Source organism: Anomaloglossus baeobatrachus, chromosome 3 (assembly GCF_048569485.1).
Source record: "Anomaloglossus baeobatrachus isolate aAnoBae1 chromosome 3, aAnoBae1.hap1, whole genome shotgun sequence".
Taxonomy (NCBI): Eukaryota; Metazoa; Chordata; class Amphibia; order Anura; family Aromobatidae; genus Anomaloglossus; species Anomaloglossus baeobatrachus.
This window is the reverse complement of record NC_134355.1, coordinates 704,825,941-704,846,870: the sequence shown is the minus strand read 5'-3', so window position 1 is coordinate 704,846,870 and position 20,930 is coordinate 704,825,941. Positions and strand designations below refer to the sequence as shown.

Here is a 20,930-nt window from a genome sequence, read left to right as displayed (position 1 = left end):
GGTGACCCCTGACCAAATCTTCGCTGGCCTCTGGCTCCCCTGACCAGCATACGTACAATAGATTCTGCACCTATGCGCCGAGTAGGATACCTAGCCCTGGCTGACCCTGAACTGGACCATAGGTGGGGAAGGGATGGGATGAGCGCTTAGTCAACCCTTCTAAGTACCAAAGAACACACAGGGAACGCACACAGGGGAAAGTATGCAAACAACTTATCTCCAGGATGACTCTGGGAGAGGAACAGCAACAAACAACAATATTTCTTCAGATGAATAACGCCAACTGCTTGCAACAAAGGCCTGTATAGGAATATAACTACCACCAGAAAACACCAAGGGGAATTGTGGGCGTTTAAGGACACAAGGGGAAGTGATGATGATTAACAGCTGAAAGGTGAGGATATGGTCCTAAAAGGAAAGGGATTAACCTCAAGCAGAGAAGATACATAGGATACCATTTACACCTCAGTAGGAAGAATAGGAGGCTAGGGAGCAGTTAGTGTAGCCAAACTATGCGACCTTCTACAGCCAGACACCACAGAAGAGTCGGATCAACCATGACACACCCATGACAAATGCATTCTGGATCCTTAACACCCAGGAAAACAGGACCAGTTACTGACTCAGAGGGTCAATATGAGGTTGGGGCCTAACCACCGCTTCTGGCCACTTCTAGCCAGGAGTTTCTAGATGCCAGTTTTGAGTTTAGTGACCTAGCAGAGTTGCACATTTCTGAGTCCAGGCAGAAGAGGGTTTTGTGTGATCCACGGAGGTTGTGCCCTGAGATGTGCTTGGGACATTATCTGTAAATCAGGCTACCATGCCACATTTAAAAGCGGGAGGTGTCATAGGGAAAAATTGTACAATCAATAAGACATCTTGGGATAGGGAACATAGCCACCCCCACATTGAACATAGGGAATTCATTTCAATTGAGGAACAAAGAAAACACAACATCTGGCCCTGTTTAGCTAGGACCTCCTGGTCTGGACAGGTAATTCAACTTGTTATCTACTGGGAAACAGACACAAAGTCTGGGGTCTGTATATACAGAGTTGAGGAAGCTTCAAATACAAGGAACGTAGGGAGGCTAGGAGTAATAAAGGTGTTAATAGGATTAAATGTCTACTGGCAAATGCAAGAAGTCTTGCAAACAAAATGAATGAATTGGAGACTCTTATGTCAACCATGGATTATGATGTGGTGGGCATTACGGAAACCTGGCTGGATGAGAGCCATGACTGGGTGACAAACATACAGGGTTATAGTACATTTAGGAAGGACAGGAAAGGCCAAAAAGGTGGTGGGGTCTGTATATTTATCAAATCTAACCTAAAACCTGTGTTGAATGATGACATTGGGGGGAACAGCAACAATGTAGAGTCAGTATGGGTAAATGTACATGGGGAGGGGAATAATGGAAAAATGCTAATTGTAGTTTGCTATAAGCCTCCTAACATACCTGAACAAATAGAGGGTGAAATGCTGGAACAAATGGAAAAGGCAGCTAATAATAATAATCGGGTTCTTATTATGGGGGATTTCAACTATCCAGACATTCAGTGGGACATAGAATCTTCTGAATCTGCTAAAAGCTGTAAATTCTTATCTACCATTCAAGACCATTTCCTCTCTCAGATGGTAGATGAACCGACCAGGGGAGATAATTTGCTAGATCTGGTCCTGTCAAATAGACCGGATACAATTTCAGATCTACAGGTCCAGGAGCACTTGGGCACCAGCGATCATAATATGGTAAGCGTCAACGTAATATTCAATAGAACATTTCAAAGGGGGAATGCTAAAACCTGGAATTTTAGGAAAGCTGATTTCAACAAATTAAGGGAAGAGCTTAAATGTGTAGATTGGGACAGAGTCATGGTAACTGGGGATACCGAACATAAATGGGGTAAGTTTAAGGATATACTGCTAGAGTCCTGTAAAAAACTTATACCCTCTGGTAATAAAATGTCCAGGAATAAAAAGAAACCACTATGGATAAATAAGACTGTACAAAGTATAATAAAACAAAAACAAAGGGCGTTTAACATCTTAAAGGCAGAGAATACAGAAATAGCATTGCAGGAGTATAAAGATATCAATAGGCAATGCAAAAAAAGAAATCAAACAAGCAAAACTAGCTACTGAAACAAAAATCGCCAATGACATTAAAATAAATCCCAAAATCTTTTATAAATACATTAATGCCAAAAGGAAAACAAAGGATAGTATCGGACCCTTAAAATATAATAGCAAGTTAGTTATAGAGGACAAACAAAAGACTGAGATATTAAATAGGCATTTCTCATCTGTATTCACCAAGGAACTGACTGTACCAGGGATCATTCAACAAGTGAAAAATCAAAGTCCACCACCCGATATAATTAATTTAACACAAGATGAAGTACGCCTACGTCTGAGTAAATTAAACATTGACAAATCCCCAGGGCCAGATGGCATTCATCCACAAATATTGAGGGAATTGAGCTCCGTAATCGACAGACCGCTGTATCTCATCTTTTTAGACTCACTTGTAACAGGGTTGGTGCCTCAGGATTGGAGGATTGCTGATGTGGTACCGATATTTAAGAAAGGTAAGAGGGTAGATCCAGGCAACTACCGTCCAGTAAGCCTGACATCAGTAGTATGCAAAGTTTTTGAGGGCATTTTAAGGGATGACATGCAAAAATATATTGCAGAAAATAATATGATAACTGACAAACAGCATGGATTCATGAAAGATAAGTCGTGTCTAACCAACCTATTGGGGTTCTAAGAGGGGGTAAGTGCAAACCTGGATATTGGTAATGCAGATGATGTGATTTATTTGGACTTTGCAAAGGCATTTGATACTGTACCACATAATAGCCTTATACTAAAGCTCCAGAAGCAAGGACTGGGGGAAACTATATGCAACTGGGTAAGGAATTGGCTAAAAGATAGGAAACAAAGAGTAGTCATAAATGCTACATTCTCTAAATGGGCTATAGTCAGCAGTGGGGTGCCGCAGGGATCTGTGCTAGGACCAATTCTTTTTACTCTCTATATTAATGACCTTGTGGATGGGATTGATAGTACAGTGTCAGTCTTTGCCGATGACACCAAACTATGTAGGATATTAAAAACTGACCTGGATAGTACAATATTACAAAAAAGATCTGGATAAGATGTCAGAATGGGCAGATACTTGGCAAATGAGATTTAATGTTGATAAATGTAAAGTAATGCTCCGAGGACGGAGTAATCCTATAGCTGCGTATACATTAAATGGAAGTAAACTCGGGACTACAGAACAGGAGAAGGACTTGGGTATTCTCATTACAAATAAGCTGAGCAGCAGCACTCAATGTCAGGCAGCAGCTGCTAAAGCAAACAAGATTCTAGGGTGTATAAAAAGAGAGATTAGATCCCGTGATCCCAACGTATTGTTACCCATCTATAAATCACTTGTAAGGCCACATCTGGAATACGGGATCCAGTTTTGGGCTCCACATTTTAAAAAGGACATTCAGAAGTTAGAGTCAGTTCAAAGGCGGCAACTAGACTATTACAAGGAATGGAGGCCGCCCGTATGATGAGGAATGGAGGCCGCCCGTATGATGAGTGATGGAGGCCTCCCATATGATGGCAGATTGAAAAAGTTAGATATGTTTAGCTTAGAAAAAAGACGTCTCAGAGGAGATCTCATTTATATGTATAAATACATGTGTGGTCAATATAAAGGACTGGCACATAACTTATTTCTTCCGAAAACAATACTAAGGACCAGGGGGCACTCACTGCGAGTGGAAGAAAAGCGATTCCGACACCTAAATAGGAAAGGGTTCTTTACAGTTAGAGCGGTCAGACTGTGGAATGCCCTACCACAAGAGGTAGTAATGGCAGATACTATAACAGCTTTTAAAAAAGGGCTGGATGATTTCCTCAGTACACAAAACATTGTTGGTTATAAATGACTTAGTGACCAAATGTAGAACTGGTGGAGGAAGGTTGAACTAGATGGACCTAGGTCTTTTTTCAACCTAAGTAACTATGTAACTATGTAAAATGTAGCACCTCAGTAAATAACTCTTCAGAGATTCAAAAGATTGTCCCTAACTTTTTGGGGTCAGTGGTCAGTCATGAATATTTGGGTTTGTATTGATCCGATATTTAGGTGAGATACATTTTTGGCATTGTGATATTGAGGGGAAGATCATGCAAATTGTTTCATAATTGAGAGGCCTGACTATGAGCTCCAAATTAATATCAGTTAGATAGATGATGCCATGTTTCATCTCTATAGAAAAGTAAAATCATGATAAGAAACAAGACCATTATATCATTCACCTAGGACCTTCAGGGGTGGTGGGTGAAAGTTGGGGATCTCATCATTTTCTAGATACTGAAGACACATCCCTTGACCAGCCCTGTTATGAGTCACCAGAGGGGAGGTATTTGAGTATATCTTGGTTAATAAAAGCAAATGCCAAATTATGATCCTTGTTCAATGCCAGGAAGATACATTGTCATGTAGCATTGTTCCACTTTTCACTGGAGTTCTTCCCTCCATAAATGTGAGCCTTTTAGTAATTCTTTTTAGTTATTTCCTTTTTGTTGTATGCAATTGTATATACTGTATTGTTTTGTCCTCTTTGTAACATTCTTTGTATATTTCTATAAACACTGCCAACTTTTCGGATTAAATATATAAAATAGCAGTGTTCCACTTGCTTTACAGACCGTTATCTCAAAACCATACACTATCTGTAAGGGCCGTCCAATCAGCCTGTGTTAGCAATTGGTGGTGGCATTTATTCGTTTTTTCTGGGTTATTGCTGAGCTTGGCAGTGACTATATGGCGGTGTATATATTCCATGTGTAGGAATCGGTTGTATATATACTATACCCTCAATGTGGGTTTCTGAATATTCGACCTAGCAGTGAAAGCAGCCGTCTCCTCGTCCATCAATGGTCGATCACTTGCTTATTCTCCTGACAATTAGAGGCAGCGCAGTGCTGTTCATGACATATGGTTTTCTAGAGATTTCTAGATTTATTTTTAAAAATATAAATGTGAACATTGTGTGTATTCTGCCCCCCCCCCCCCCTCCGAATCAATACTTTGTAGGACCACCTATCTCTTCAGTCTTTTGGGGTTTGTGTCTACCAGCTTTGCACATCTAGAGGGGATATTTTGCTCTCGCTCAGCGACATTGAATGGAGATGTATATGGAAGTGTCTGTGAACAGCAATTCTCATATCTTGTCACAGATTCTTGCTGGAATTTAGGTCTGGACTGTGACTCAGCCGCTCACACAGAGGAATATGCTCTGATCTGAACCCTCCATTGTAGCTCAGCGGGATGTTTAGAGTCGTTGTCCTGCTGGAAGATGATCCAACCCCCAGTCTCACATCTTTTGTAGCCTCCAACAGGTTTTCCTCCATGGTTTCCCAGTATTTAGCTTCATCCATCTTCCCATAAGCTCTGACCAGCTTCCCTGCGCCTGTTGGAGAAAAGCCTCCCTACAGCAGGATGCTGCTTCCACCATGTGTGACGGTGGGGATGATGTTTTCAGAGAGATGTGCACGGTTAGTATTCCAACACGCAGAGTGTTTTTAATTTAGCCCAAAAAGTTCTCCTTTGGTCGGAACTGACAAGAGCACCTTCTTCTACATGCCTGCTGTGTGCCCTATATTACTTTTTTCAAACTGTAGAAGAGACTTCTAATGGTTTGCTTTAAAAAATGTCTTTCTTTTTGCCGCTCTTCCATAGAGACCAGATTTGTAGGGTCTATGGCTATTGGCACCCTCACATTGGCTTACAATCTATCAGACTACAGGGGGCTGAATACAAATGAACGTCACAATTTCAAGATTTATATTTGTAATATATTTAGAAAAACAAATATTTCCTTTACACTTCACAAATACTTGTACTTGGCATTGAAATATCACATAACATCCCTATAAAATGTATTTAAGTTTGTGGGTGTGACATGAAAAAATATGTTATATATGTTTACAGGGTATGAATACTTTTTCAAGGTACTGTATTTTAGTGTCATCAATTTTTATTACGCCTGGTGCATGTGATGTCTTCATATGATTTCTAGAAATCCTGGGGGCACTGGCTTCCGTCTTCTCAATCTGGATCGTGACCGGGATTCTGCTGTACTTGGCCACTGCGAGGATCATCAATAACGACTATGACATAGATGGACACGTCATGCTCATTACCTCTGGTTGTGCCGTTGTTGTCAACATCATGTGAGTGTTTGCTATACCGTAAATCCTGTAACTCTAGACCTTAAGCTCATGAGTCCGTGGGGGGCTGTGACAAAACCCCTAGAATAAATCCCCTTTACTTCTCCCCTTTGGGGACCTTTAAGTTGGTATTTTGTCACTGTTTATAGGCCTTTGGTGATCAAAGGGTTAGAGTTTTCTGGTCCACCTCCATTTTGTGTTTGAAAGTTAGTCCATTTGGGCCCTTTAATGTCCATCAACGTTCCCTACACAAGATTCACATCCATCATCTATTATGTGGGGTTAAGGGTTTGAATGTAGATGTTACCAGGAATGTTGCAGGATGAGGCTCATTCCAAATTTGGTTTGTACTTCCCAGTATGGCTTACATCCTCCACCAGTCCACCACCTTTCATGGGCACAGCCATGGCTCAGGATACGAGAAAATAGGAGACAGTCAAAGCAGTGGGCTATCTCTGCACCTGGGTCAGCATGGAAATACAAGTGTTCGAGCAGCGTTCATTCACGTGATCGGAGATCTTCTGCAGAGCATTGGAGTCATGGTGGCAGCCATCATTATTTACTTCAAAGTGAGTGGAAAGTGTGTGTGGAGTTTGGTAAAATGGGCCCATAAACATGATGGAAACAAGAAAATGGAGGACTACTGAGGCAATTGGAGCAGAAAGGAGAGGAAGGAGCAAGGGTAATAGTGGGCGAAGATCAAAGACAGGGAGGGAATAATGATGGTGGCAAGGAGTGATGAGACTAATCGAGACAAGTAGCGGATAACCAAGCAGAGAAGGAGGACAAGGAGGGAGGGAATAATGGTGACAAGCAGTAAAGACGACAATTACAATTTGGAAGATGGAATGGAAACGGACATGGAGGGAAGTGATAAGGAAGCAGAGAAGGAATACCAGTAGAAAGGGAATAATGGAGGCGAGGTGAAGACACTGGGAGAAGATGGAATGAATAAGGACATGGAGTAAGGAGGTTGATTGTGGAATGAAGCAGAAAGTGGTGCAAGGAAAGAGGAAAATAATGGGACAGAGTTGGGTGACAAGAAAGGGGTAGTAACAGGGAAAGTAGGGAGCATGTGGAGAAATACGGGAGGTAATTAAATGAAAGAGTAATAACCAGGAGGAGATGGATTGGGGTTAGTCCTCATCTTTCCGGTCAATGACCAGTCGCCTTATTCCAGAGATCATGGTGGATTTGTATTTCTTTTCTCTTTGCAGCCCCAGTACAAGATTGCTGATCCCGTCTGCACTTTCCTTTTCTCCATCTTTGTACTGGCGACAACGGTCACCATTTTACGTGATGTGTTTTGGGTTCTGATGGAAGGTGAGCAAAAAAAAAGTTATATGGTCATGACAAAAAAGAGAAATCTGATGGTGTTGATGGCAGAGATAGTTACTGAGCATCCAAGTCCATATCTCATGCTTAGTCAAAACTAGAATCTGGAGACATTGACGTAATGTATGTGGCTCTGTTGGCTCTTACATGAAGGCTCCACATGATGTCATTGACTCACTGCACACGGAGATGTGCAGCAAGAGAGCACCAAGAACCAGATCTCCAGGTCAGTGTTCCAATATTGTTACCGAGATATCCCATCCAATAGGTGAGGTCTACCGACATGAAATCTACAAGAAAGGGCCAGCCAGCCACAACCTTCTGCTTTGGTTGATGAAGGACTTGCTGACCATCATACTTTCTGGCACTGCTTATTGGGCATGTGAAGATATGGACAGCCCATAGTGCTCCAAGGTTCTTCTGCTCAAACCTGGTTCCCAGTTTGTGAGAGGCCATTATTATTCAGAATGGAGCTAGACTATCCTACCTGTGTAATGTGTCAGGAGTTGGTGGGGTCTCAGTGGACCAGGTGCAATGCTTTCCTTATGGATGGATTGTATTTGTCAACATTCTTATGGTGTATATCTGTCTACAAGATCAGATACTGTAGACATGACATGAGATTTATACAAGTGACCCACTACTTTTATCAGTGGCCAACATTAGAGCTTGAGTTCATAGTAATGATGGTGGAAATCAGGTTCTATTTCTTTCTTTCTTTTTTAATGTTTTTGAGTGGCAAATACTGAATCATAAAAATCATTCTTCACCAATGAAAAGGCAATTGGATCAGATCCCATCACTTAATGTGGACACCACAATGCCGGGTAGATAGAGGAGGCCTCAGAAGGTTGTCATGATTGATTACATCCATTGAAGCTTCCACACTTCTCTCACTGTCAGGTGGTCACTATAAGTTCTTGCATTTCCTTGGAAGTATATTGAAAATGGTCATTGTTTTTAGGTAACATTGCAGACTAACAATGCAGAACAGGCCACATTACCCTCTGATTGGCTCATCTCGACTAGTTTTCAGAACAATGAAAGCTAATTACTAGTGTCTCACCACCTTGTAGGAACGGAGATGCTGTCAACTCGATCTGGGGACCTCCATCTTCACGTCTTTCATTTGGTGTTATGTACATTAGTAGATTTGTGGGTTTTTCTGTACAATCAGTGACTCCCAGACATTCTAGTCTCATCATCGTTAAGATTACTGATGTCTCTGTAGTCTCAAGCATTTTCAGGTGATTTTTGTCTTGTCTCTGGTACCAGGCAGACCCCGAAGTATCGCACATGGCACAGTGAAGGAAGTCCTTACGTCTGTTCAGGGGGTCCAGTCTGTACACAGTCTACGACTTTGGGCTCTGACCTTAAATCAGAACGCAGTGTCTGTACATCTGGCGATTGGTAAGTTTGATTAGCATATGTCCAAGAATTTACAATGTTCTGAGCTTAGACTACATGCTGGGAGAAATCTGAACTAGTCCTCCATGACTCCATTGTCACGTTCACTTATGGAGGACGGTGTCTCTGCATCTAACCACTCTGTACAATACCAGTAAGAACAATTACACAAATCTCCTTCCTAGTGAGTCTTTCTTGTCTTCATTCTCTATTTATCCACTTTCAGATGAGACTCGAGAGGCTAACATTGTTCTTCAGGAAGCCACAGAACTTCTTCAGACCAAATTTGAGTTCTCTATCAGCACAATCCAAGTGGAGAAATACGTGGAAGACATGGCCATCTGCCCACAGTGCCAGGACCCAATCGGATGACCAAATGCCTTCTCTGAACCTCCTCATCCATCAGAGTGAAACTAGATACTGGAACATGCTGGACATTGGTCACAAACACATGGGCTTCCATTGGTCATTCATTCTTACTCCAGAAATTAGATAATGTCATTCATTCTGTTGAAAAGTCACATCAAAGGAACATTCCCTGTCGCAAAGATAGATACCAAGACAAATATAGAGCTAGAGCCTAGTGAAGGCAAAGACTGTGTAAGATCTCAGCAAATCTCTCGGTGGAGAAATCTCCGAGATCTCATAGATCACATTTGTTAAATGCAGAAGGTTTAAGATAATGTAGACATTACCAAAGAGGATCGATGGTACAGAGCAGAACAGAGCGTTCCCCTTAGATCTGCCTACATTTTAGGTTTTGCTCAGTGAACAATATTCAATCAAGTCCTTCATTAATCTGAAAGCAGAACGGCCCTGGTTTTCCTTTACCACATATCATGTTCCATGTCATCTCATCTACCTCATACTAGAAACCAGTGGGCTCAAGCAGAGTCACTGGGAACGTTAGACACCAGGATGCATAATGTTCTGTAAAATCTGACCCGAATATTATAGGAACCTGGCCCACAGTGACAGATTTCACAGAAAGACATTTCATCTATGCAAGATATTGGAGCTTGGGAGTAAAATAGAGATCTTTGAGGAAACCCAAACTCAATGAAAATGCTTCTCTGGGTTGATTTGACCACAAAACATAGAAGACTAAGCAGTCAGGGCACCAAACCCCTTGTTTGTGGCATCATCTGCCACATGGCACCTCTACTGTGCTCATCATCCAGGCATTGATCTCCTTCATTCTTCAGTGCAGGATCTGTAAAATCATCTTTCTGCAGAGCCGTCACTCTCAGTACCATGATGGAGGCATCATCTTTCCGGAGAGCCATCACTCTCAGTACCATGATGGAGGCATCATCTTTCCGGAGAGCCATCAGTCTCAGTACCTTGATGGAGGCATCATCTTTCTGGAGAGCCATCAGTCTCAGTACCTTGATGGAGGCATCATCTTTCCGGAGAGCCATCAGTCTCAGTACCATGATGGAGGCATCATCTTTCCGGAGAGCCATCACTCTCAGTACCATGATGGAGGCATCATCTTTCCGGAGAGCCATCAGTCTCAGTACCTTGATGGAGGCATCATCTTTCCGGACAGCCATCACTCTCAGTACCATGATGGAGGCATCATCTTTCCGGAGAGCCATCACTCTCAGTACCATGATGGAGGCATCAGCTTTCCGGAGAGCCATCACATCATCTTTCCGGAGAGCCATCAGTCTCAGTACCTTGATGGAGGCATCATCTTTCCGTACAGCCATCAGTCTCAGTACCATGATGGAGGCATCATCTTTCCGGACAGCCATCACTCTCAGTATGTTGATGGAGGCATCTCCATTTTTCACCCATTTGTCGGCCATGATATGTCTTTGCACCAAGTCCAGCTGTCCACCTCTGGTTCCACTTTCCACTCATCTATGCAGCGTTCTGCCAACATTCCAAAGTGAAGCGTGATGTCCTATCACCGCTGTGACGCCATATAATGTGAGCTCCCTCCTTGGTCAGATATTGTGCAATCTATTGTGTCATGTGATGTGAGAGCTTTAATGTGACGTGTGTCGTATGTGTGCGTGTGTGGTCCAGACTGCCGGCTGTGCTGTGACCTCTGTGGGCCAAATATCTAAAGAATTAGACCAAATATAAGATTCAGAAATAAAAGTCAAGACTGAGTACAAGAAGAGAAGGCCAGGCTGGTGGCATGGAAGACTAATACTTCTCAATACTTCACAATTATGGGAGCAGATTGGAAAATATCAGGCTCTATGTCTCAGTCTCCAGAAGGTGGTGCACAGCCTGACGTTGGCCTCTTTCAGAAGACTCTGTGGTCTTTGCTGAATACTGGGTTTGTATTGCTGTGACCTGATGCCAGACAGGAATAAACCTAAACTTCGGCAGTAACTTCACATAGGACAATTCTGTTACTACCATGCCTTGGGAATGGACTTATGAGAATGTCATGTTTCAGATTTGCAGTCCAGAGTGAGCACTTGCAGTCCAGAGTGAGCACTTGCAGTCCAGAGTGAGCACTTACAGTACAGAACTGCTGGTTATGTCAGTCTGGCTGATGACAGTGCCAGAACCATTTGCTGCTGACTCTCTTTACATATTTTTGATAGGCGGAGTGTGTTCACCCTCCATGTAATGTGAAGGGCATAGATAGGAGAAATCAGAAAAAGGTGTCCCACGTCTGCAAACCTGGGTTATCGCTGCCCATTATTGACCACATGTCATCTGAAATAATTGATAAATTGGACCTGATGATTCGAAATAAAGGTCAGCCCAAAATATAACGCCAGGGCCGCCCCAATCACTGATAGCAAGGAGAATACTTGGATCCTGGGAGGCACAGAGGTCACCTCCACACCGGCAGCACCTCCATGTTGTGATGAAAGGTTGTGTTTACAAGGCAAGAGCCTCTCCGAATGTGACCGAAATCCGCACCTCGCAGACCGAGTCCCCAGACTGTGGCATAAATGTCAGAAACCAGAACCACTGACTAGTGCAAGTCCTGAGAAGTCTCTCCAAAAATGTCAGCGATAATGCTGTCCACGTACGTGTGCTGTCACTGTATGGCGCATGCTCAGGAGCTAGTGGCGACCAGTAGAGCTGATGTGACCACGGACAGGAGGCCCAAGAGACACCTCTTAATTGATGGCATTTGTGGCCCTTCTTTGGATTAGCCGGTCCCTACAACGTCATTGTTGGGGTGTGATGCTAATCAGAAGAGGAGCCATGGATACCTGCATGTAAGAGGCCATTCTCAGGCCTCCTGTGCAGCGGCCACAGATTACTCATGTATCCGGTGGAGCCGTGGTTACCGGCATGTAAGAGGCCATTATCAGGCCTCCTGTGCAGCGGCCACAGATTAGTGATGTATCCGGTGGAGCCGTGGTTACCGGCATGTAAGAGGCCATTATCAGGCCTCCTGTGCAGCGGCCACAGATTAGTGATGTATCCGGTGGAGCCGTGGATACCGGCATGTAAGAGGCCATTCTCAGGCCTCCTGTGCAGCGGCCACAGATTACTCATGTATCCGGTGGAGTCGTGCATACCGGCATGTAAGAGGCCATTATCAGGCCTCCTGTGCAGCGGCCACAGATTACTCATGTATCCGGTGGAGCCGTGGTTACCGGCATGTAAGAGGCCATCCTCAGGCCTCCTGTCTAGTGGCCACAGATCACTCATGTAGCCGATGGTCCGGGTCCGGAAAATTGATCCAAACTCTATTAAACATGTTTGATAAATGTTGAAGAGGTGAAAAATGAGTACAAACTACAGAATTGTCTTTATATTGCTGCAATCCGCCCACATCCCTCAATATAAATCCCTTATGCCCGGTACTTCCGGAATCACACTGGCCTGATGGATCATGCTACCCGGCCATTTTCACAGCAGAATGAACACCGTGAAAACAAAAACCCCAAAAAACAAAGCTAGAAATACATTTATTTATTTTTCACTGCACTTGGTAAAATGAAATGTGTCAAAGAATATTACACTCATCCCCCAAAAAAACAAGCGAATGTCTGTGCAGATGGGAAAGAGCTATGGCTGCCAGAACAAGAGGAGGAAAAAAACGAAAGCACAAAAACTAAAAACACCCCGGTCTTTAAGGGGTTTAATAGGCTAACGCAATCCCAGATTAGTGGATGGATTCTCCTCTGCCGTGGCCTCCAGGCTGCTAAGGTTCCTCCATGTAACCCAAGACTTGACCAGACCACGAAGGCGTCAATTACATGGTCATTTAGGGCTTTTCACTTTGTGTTTGAGTGTATACATCTGACAGGTGGCATTATATGTGAGGACAACTCCTGCCCACTGTACGCGGAGGCAACAGCTCCCATAATCCCCTGTGAGCAACGGCACCCATCACTCACTGTACAAGCTGCCACTCGACACCCATTGTACACAGCACCATCATCCACTGTAGGTGTGACGCTTGTACCCAGCGGCATACTTTGCCTAATGTACACTACGGCATCCATCAAAAACTGTACACAACGACATCTGGTGCCCAGTGTATATGGTAACACCTATTGTATACAGCCGCATCCATCGCCCTTCATGCAGTGTCAGCCATCATGCTTTCTATGCAGCGGCACCCATCACAGATTGTATGTGGGGTCATCTATCACCCATTTTAACCAGTGGCACCAACTAACAATTGTTCACAACGGCATCCATAGTTTACAGCTTCATCCATAGTCCATAGCATGAAGGGTCACTAATTGTCCATTGTAAGCAGTGTCATCCATTACAGATCGTATGTGGGAGCACCCATCATCCATCGTATGTGGGGGCACCCATCGTCCATCGTAAGTGGGGGCACCCATCGTAAGTGGGGGCACCCATTGTCCATCGTATGTGGGGGCACCCATCGTTCATCGTAAGTGGGGGCACCCATCGTTCATCGTAAGTGGGGGCACCCATTGTCCATCGTATGTGGGGGCACCCAACGTCCATTGTAAGTGGGGGCACCCATTGTCCTTCGTATGTGGGGGTACCCATCGTCCATTGTATGTGGGGGCACTTATCGTCCATCGTATGTGGGGGCACCCATCGTCTATTGTATGTGGGGGCACCCATCGTCCATCGTATGTGGGGGCACCCATCATCCATTGTATGTGGGGGCTCCCATCGTCCATCATAAGTGGGGGCACCCATCGTCCATTGTAAGTGGGGGCACCCATCATCCATTGTATGTGAGGGCACCCATCGTCCATCGTATGTGGGGTCATTTATCGACCATCATACACAATGGTGCCCATCATATATGGTGGCATTCCCTGACGCCCATCATTTATCATATCTGGCGGCACTCATCACATACAGCGGCATTTATCATCCAATAGTAAAATATATAGATTGTAGGATACAGGACTGGATTTCTGCTTTTTCTGGGGGGTGATCTGACCGTCACCATTCTGATCCCCGTTGTGTGAACGTTCCTGGTGTATTTGATAACCGCAGAGGAGTCTGTTACATTTCCCCATCTTGTCAGAAGTAATGCATTTAACCCTTTCCCCCCCACATTTTGCTTTGATTTGTGGCTCTGAGCACAGAATAATCGGAGCAGAGTGACGCAGTAATAAAAATCCTCCCAGTCTGACAGAAGCCATGGAGGCTGGCATCTACCGGCCACCGACACCGATGAGTCTATGTCCAGGATGTGATTGCCAGCATCTCGGGGGGCTCGGCTGCGGAGGGGTGTGGATTCGGCCCACACAGTGTCCAGTGTCGTGTCCTGTGTGTCTCTATCGCACTCTGTACTTTGTCCTTCATGTTACTGTTGGGGAACTTCCCGGGGTTTTGTGACATTAGATGGAGGACTCGGTGTAGCCAAGCTCCGGTCCATGAGTGAGTCTGCAATTTATGAATGTGGCTGAGACCCTTCTGCCTAATATCAGATAACCTCTGTAAGTATATGAACCCCCCTCCTCCGAGCAGACTCCTGGCAGGGGTGATGGAGAAAACTCATTTCCCGGAGCTGTGGGGGGTGAAGAGCGATTTGTTCATCCCATCTAAAATGCATGGTTCCTGTGCCCTTCGCTGATGATGGCGGACGTGTGGATGCCATGTAATAGCTGTTACAAGGTGTCCATACTGGAATGTGATAGAATTTGAGGTTAGCGGAGATTTTTATGAGATCGCTCGCTGTGATCATGTGATACAATGTATCACGCTCCGGATGCTTCCGGAGGTTACTGGTGATTGCGCTGTGATCACGGGGAAAGGTGTAGAGCGAAAACCTGGCTGCAAATCACCAATATATCTGAGGAGGGTAAGAGGGAGCGAGAAAATAAAACCGCCCTACAGGTCCCATCCAGATCAGCAACAAGCCCCTGCCAGAACCCTGCAAGAAGGGAAGGGCGTCCATACTGCCCCCGCTAGTTGTATAGATGGTGTTTGTGACACTGTGGTCTCGTCGTCACGTTGTGACTGTATATTTGTATCTTTCGTTGTGCTGTACACAATGTTTTTATACATAATAAAGAAAATAAAAAAGTTATCTTCCTTGTAGTAATGGATCAAAACCATTCTGATATAACCGACACCGCATAGCCCGTAGTGATATAACCGGCACCACCGCCATGTATCCAGTCATTACAATCAGAGAGGAGCTCGTAGAGATATAACCGGCACCACCGCCATGTATCCAGTCATTACAATCAGAGAGGAGCCCGTAGTGATATAACCGGCACCACCGCCATGTATAGTCCTTACAGAGAGGAGCCCATAGTGATATAACCAGCACCACCACCATGTATCCAACACCACCACCATGTATCCAACACCACCGCCATGTATCCAGTCATTACAATCAGGAGCCCGTAGTGATATAACCGGCACCACCGCCATGTATCCAGTCATTACAATCAGAGAGAAGCCCATAGTGATATAACCGGTGTGGAGACACGGGGCTCAGTGGGTGCTCTTCTGTGGAGACACTGGGGTCCGTGGGTGCTCTCCTGTGGTGACACGGGGGTCAGTGGGTGTTCTCCTGTGGAGACACGGGGGTCAGCGGGTGCTCTCCTGTGGAGACAAGGGGGTCAGTGGGTGTTCTCCTGTGGAGACACGGGGCTCAGTGGGTGCTCTCGTCCGCTGGCCCTGCCGCCTTTAGAAAGACAGCGTGGCCCAGGGCTCATCCCAACTGAACACCGGCCTCCTTAACCGTGGGCGTAACACTACTCAGACAACACAGGGTGAGGGAATCACAATATTAACACTTTATTGGATCCCTAAACAATTAACAGCACATAACACATAACCAGCAAATCACAAATGTAACAGGCAACAGAGTCTCACCCTTCCGCTGGCTCACCAGGGATTTAGAATGTCAGTGCCTAGAGGTTCTAGGGCCGCTTACTCCAATCCAGCAGCACCCCGCTTTTGGCGGGCACCCACCAAGAATGGAATAACGCCAGATTTAGGACGCTGGCTGAGGTCCGCAAAGTCTGTAGCCAGGTGACCAAATTGTCTCAACCTGGGTTTCTTCCTTAAGTAGTCTCTGGTATGATGATATAATCCTGGCAGCCGGAGTCGAAATCCCTAGACTGTGGATATGGTCTCCAATCGGAACCGGAGTCCATAGATTGAAGCCACAAGGTATCCTGATCCTCTAGCCAGCTCCTAAGAGCTTAGACTGGATCATGCACATCCATCCACCGGTGACTTAAGGAAGTCCCCTTTTTATAGCCATAGCCTTTCCTTTGGATATACTGTGCCCTTATCGGATTGGTTGTACAAGGTTGCTTCTCTTATTGGATGAATTTCAAGCTGCATGGATAATGTTCACTTAAATGATGTGGATAGAAAGTCTGAGGGTTTTTACATGAAATCTGCAAGTCACAGACTAGACAATGGCTACTAAGGTAATTTACATTAGATTAGCAATACACAACTACATTACAATGAATGCTCAGAGGGCCTGGCAGACACAATGGTTTAGCAAGCATGAGTTAACACACAGAAGAACAATACGTCTGGCTGAATTTTAAGAAACTTTAACCTATGCTAGGCATTGGGTGTCCATGTCGTCACAACCGGCACCACCACCATGGATCCAACACCATCACCATGTATCCAGTCGTTACAATCAGAGAGAAGCCCGTAGTGATATAACCGGCACCACCACCATGTATGCAACACCACCGCCGTGTATCCAGTCATTACAGTCAGAGAGGAGCCCGTAGACATATAACCGGCACCAACGCCATATATCCACTCATTACAATCAGAGAGGAGCCCGTAGTGATATAACCGGCACCACCTCCATGTATCCAGTCATTACAATCAGAGAGGAGCCCGTAGTGATATAACCGGCACCACCACCATGTATCCACTCATTACAATCGGAAAGGAGCCTGTAGTGATATAACCAGCACCACCACCATGTATCCAGTCATTACAATCAAAGGAGCCCATAGTGATATAACCGGCACCACCGCCATGTATCCAGTCATTACAATCAGAGAGAAGCCCATAGTGATATAACCGGCACCACCACCATGTATCCAGTCATTACAATCAGAGAGGAGCCCGTAGTGATATAACCGGCACCACCGCCATGTATCCAGTCATTACAATCAGAGAGGAGCCCGTAGTGATATAACCGGCACCACCGCCATGTATCCAGTCATTACAATCAGAGAGGAGCCCGTAGTGATATAACCGGCACCACCGCCATGTATCCAGTCATTACAATCAGAGAGAAGCCCATAGTGATATAACCGGCACCACCACCATGTATCCACTCATTACAATCGGAAAGGAGCCTGTAGTGATATAACCGGCACCACCACCATGTATCCAGTCATTACAATCAAAGGAGCCCATAGTGATATAACCGGCACCACCACCATGTATCCAACACCACCGCCATGTATCCAGTCACTACAATCAGAGAGGAGCCTGTAGTGATATAACCAGCACCACCACCATGTATCCAGTCATTACAATCAAAGAGGAGCCCATAGTGATATAACCGGCACCACCGCCATGTATCCACTCATTACAATCAGAGAGGAGCCCGTAGTGATATAACCGGCACCACCGCCATGTATCCAGTCATTACAATCAGAAAGGAGCCCGTAGTGATATAACCGGCACCACCACCATGTATCCAGTCATTACAATCAGAAAGGAGCCCGTAGTGATATAACCGGCACCACCACCATGTATCCAGTCATTACAATCAGAGAGGAGCCCGTAGTGATATAACCAACACCACCACCATGTATCCAGTCATTACAATCAGAGTGGAGCCTGTAGTGATATAAGCGGCACCACCACCATGTATCCACTCATTACAATCAGAGTGGAGCCTGTAGTGATATAAGTGGCACCACCGCTGTGTATCCACTCATTACAATCAGAGAAGAGGCCTAGAGGGCTAGTTAATGCCGGTATGGACACACGTGCAGGCAGGAACAGTCTCTGATGCAGACAGGAGCAGACCAGATGGCTGATGCAGACTCGACGGCTGGGACCAGCAGAAATGTAGGATTCGGCAGATACGGCAAGAGTAGCTGGGACAGCAGGACTGACAGGTGCAGCAGGTTCGGCTACTACAGAAGGCACAGGTAGTACAGCGACTAAAGCAGGTAGAGTGGATACTATGTTATGGTTATATGCGAGAACACACAGCATGAGACTTCAGCAAATAAAAAGAGACCTAAAAACTAGCAACGCGTCTCTAGGAATAAACCACATTGCCCAGGCACCTCCCATAAGGGGAGGAGGCCTTAAATAACTACGGCTGAGAGGCACTACCGGGTTAGGGAACGCTGGCTATTTAAGACTAGGTGTTCGTGAAGGAATAGTGCGCCAGGCTGCTCTCCTTTGTGAATGGTCACCTGGTTGTGTGTGTTTCTCTGTGTAGGGTGCATAGCACTTCCTTCTGGCTGACGCCGTCCATCTCTCTGTCCACACTTCAGGGGCTGACGGACAGAGGTCACACCACACCGGGGTCTCTAACACAACAGTCTTCACTTTCAGTTATCGGTTGCATAGCAGACCAGTTGGTAAACGTTCTTTTTGTCTGACTGGGGTATTCCTTCCCTTTACGCCTACCGTATAAATGCAGTGTCAGCCCTCCTTCCATCTGCAAGGTCCCACTATGGGTGCTGCGGCAGCTTCGTTGTTCCCAGGCCACCGTATAAGCAGGGGCAACCTCAAATTTCTCCGTCAATAGGGAAACAAAAAAGGAGGAAAGGCGATCATGTGTGTGGTGGATAAATATGCAGAGAGAAAAACAGACATCCCTCAAAAAGGCATAAACACTACATACAGATGTGTAAGGAAAGGAAAGATCCAGAGTCATTATATACAGCACTTATATAGGAGAATACCTGAGGAATCTCTACAGCATAGGTAGAATAATGGATCTGCAGGTTAATGGACACTAATATATATATACAGTACATACCTTTGATCATTGTGGCCATAGAGCTCTATTTTAACCTCATCGGTCCAAAGGACTTGTTTCCAGAATGCATCAGGCTTGTTTAGATGTTCTTTTGCAGACTTCTGACTCTGAATTTTATTGTGAGGACGTAGGAGAGGATTTCTTCTGATGACTAATCAATTAACACAATATTTGTGCAGGTTTTTCTGAACAGTAAAATAATGTACCACAACTCCAGAGTCTGACAAATCTTCCTGAAGGTCTTTTGCAGGTAAGTGAGGGCTTTGATAGCTCTAACACAAATTTAGCTTTGTCTTCCAGATTTTATCTTGACCTCCTGTTAATTGCCATTTCCTAATTACATTTGGATCTGAGAAATGGGCAACTTGAAAACGCTTTGCTATCTTCACATAACCTTCTCCTGCTTTGTGGACCTCCACCATTTGAATTTTCAGCGTGCTAGCCAGCTGTTTAGAAGAACAAATGGCTGCTTTTTTTGGCTGTAGTGCTTGTTGACCAAAATTTGTCAGGATCTGGTTGACCCTCTGTACTTGGACGTTGGACTGAGGATGGTAGGTCGATGAGAAGTCCAAGGTGACATGCAGCAGCTTACAGGCGGACCTCCAAAACCAAGATGTGAACTGGATGCCTCTATGGGACACAATGTGGAGAGGTAGGCCGTAGAGGTGGATAATATGTTGGATGAAGTACTCAGCGAGCACTGGCACAGAGAGCAAACCGGACAGTGGAGCGAAATGGGCCATTTTAGAGAATCTGTTCACTACTACCCAGATAACTGAGCAACCAGATGACCTCGGCAGGCCAGTGATGAAGTCCATCGATATGTGCTGCCAAGTCTTGCTCCAGGCACTCAAGGGACAGGCCGAGACAAAGTCCACAATATTCTTGCACAGGGTTGGCCACCAGTAATGCCTCGAGATGAGAAGAATCGTTTTCTGTCGGGCATGACCAGCCAGCTTAGAGGAGTGACCCCACTGCAACACTTGCTTCCTATCTTCCTCTGCAAAAAAAGTTTTATCTAGGTGGTACCTGAGACACGATTACCCTAGCTACTGTGAGCATCTTGGATGGCTCAATGTTTTGAGGCTCTTGCAGATGGTCACCCAACAGAAAGGACTTGTAAAGTGCATCCACCTTGATGTTCTTTTCAGGAGGACAGAAATGTAAAACAAAAGGCAAAGCGGGTGAGAAACAGCGGTCATCATTGGGCTTGGTACGGATTCAGCTTCTGAGCCGACTGTAGGTAGGCCACGTTTTTGTGAACGGTGTCGATGACAACAGGATGTACCATCCCTTCCAGTAAGTATTTCCATTCCTCTAGAGCCATCTTGATTGCCAACAGTTTTTGGCTGACAATAAAGTAGTTGCGCTCAAGAGCAGAGAAGGCTCTGTAAAAGAAACGGCAGGTTATCATCTTACCGGTAGCAGATTTCTGCGTGAAGCTCGCACATGCCACAGAAGTCGAAGCATCCACTTCCAAGAAGAACTGTCTGTTAATCTCTGGTTTATGAAATGCCGAAGAGAAGGCCTGCTTGAGTGCGATAAATGCACCCTCCGCTTA

General features: G+C 45.1%; 1 protein-coding gene across 1 annotated transcript in view; it reads left to right on the top strand.

Moving 5' to 3' along the window:
- The window catches only part of SLC30A3 (solute carrier family 30 member 3), a 123,321-nt gene extending 107,889 nt beyond the window's left edge, over positions 1-15,432 (top strand). The window contains exons 4-8 of the mRNA XM_075341402.1: positions 6,096-6,249; positions 6,605-6,815; positions 7,464-7,569; positions 8,857-8,991; positions 9,215-15,432. Of these exons, the coding sequence (XP_075197517.1) occupies positions 6,096-6,249; positions 6,605-6,815; positions 7,464-7,569; positions 8,857-8,991; positions 9,215-9,360 (752 nt within the window). The 3' untranslated portion in view covers positions 9,361-15,432. The remainder of the gene's footprint in view (positions 1-6,095; positions 6,250-6,604; positions 6,816-7,463; positions 7,570-8,856; positions 8,992-9,214) is intronic.
- Positions 15,433-20,930: the final 5,498 nt, after the last annotated feature.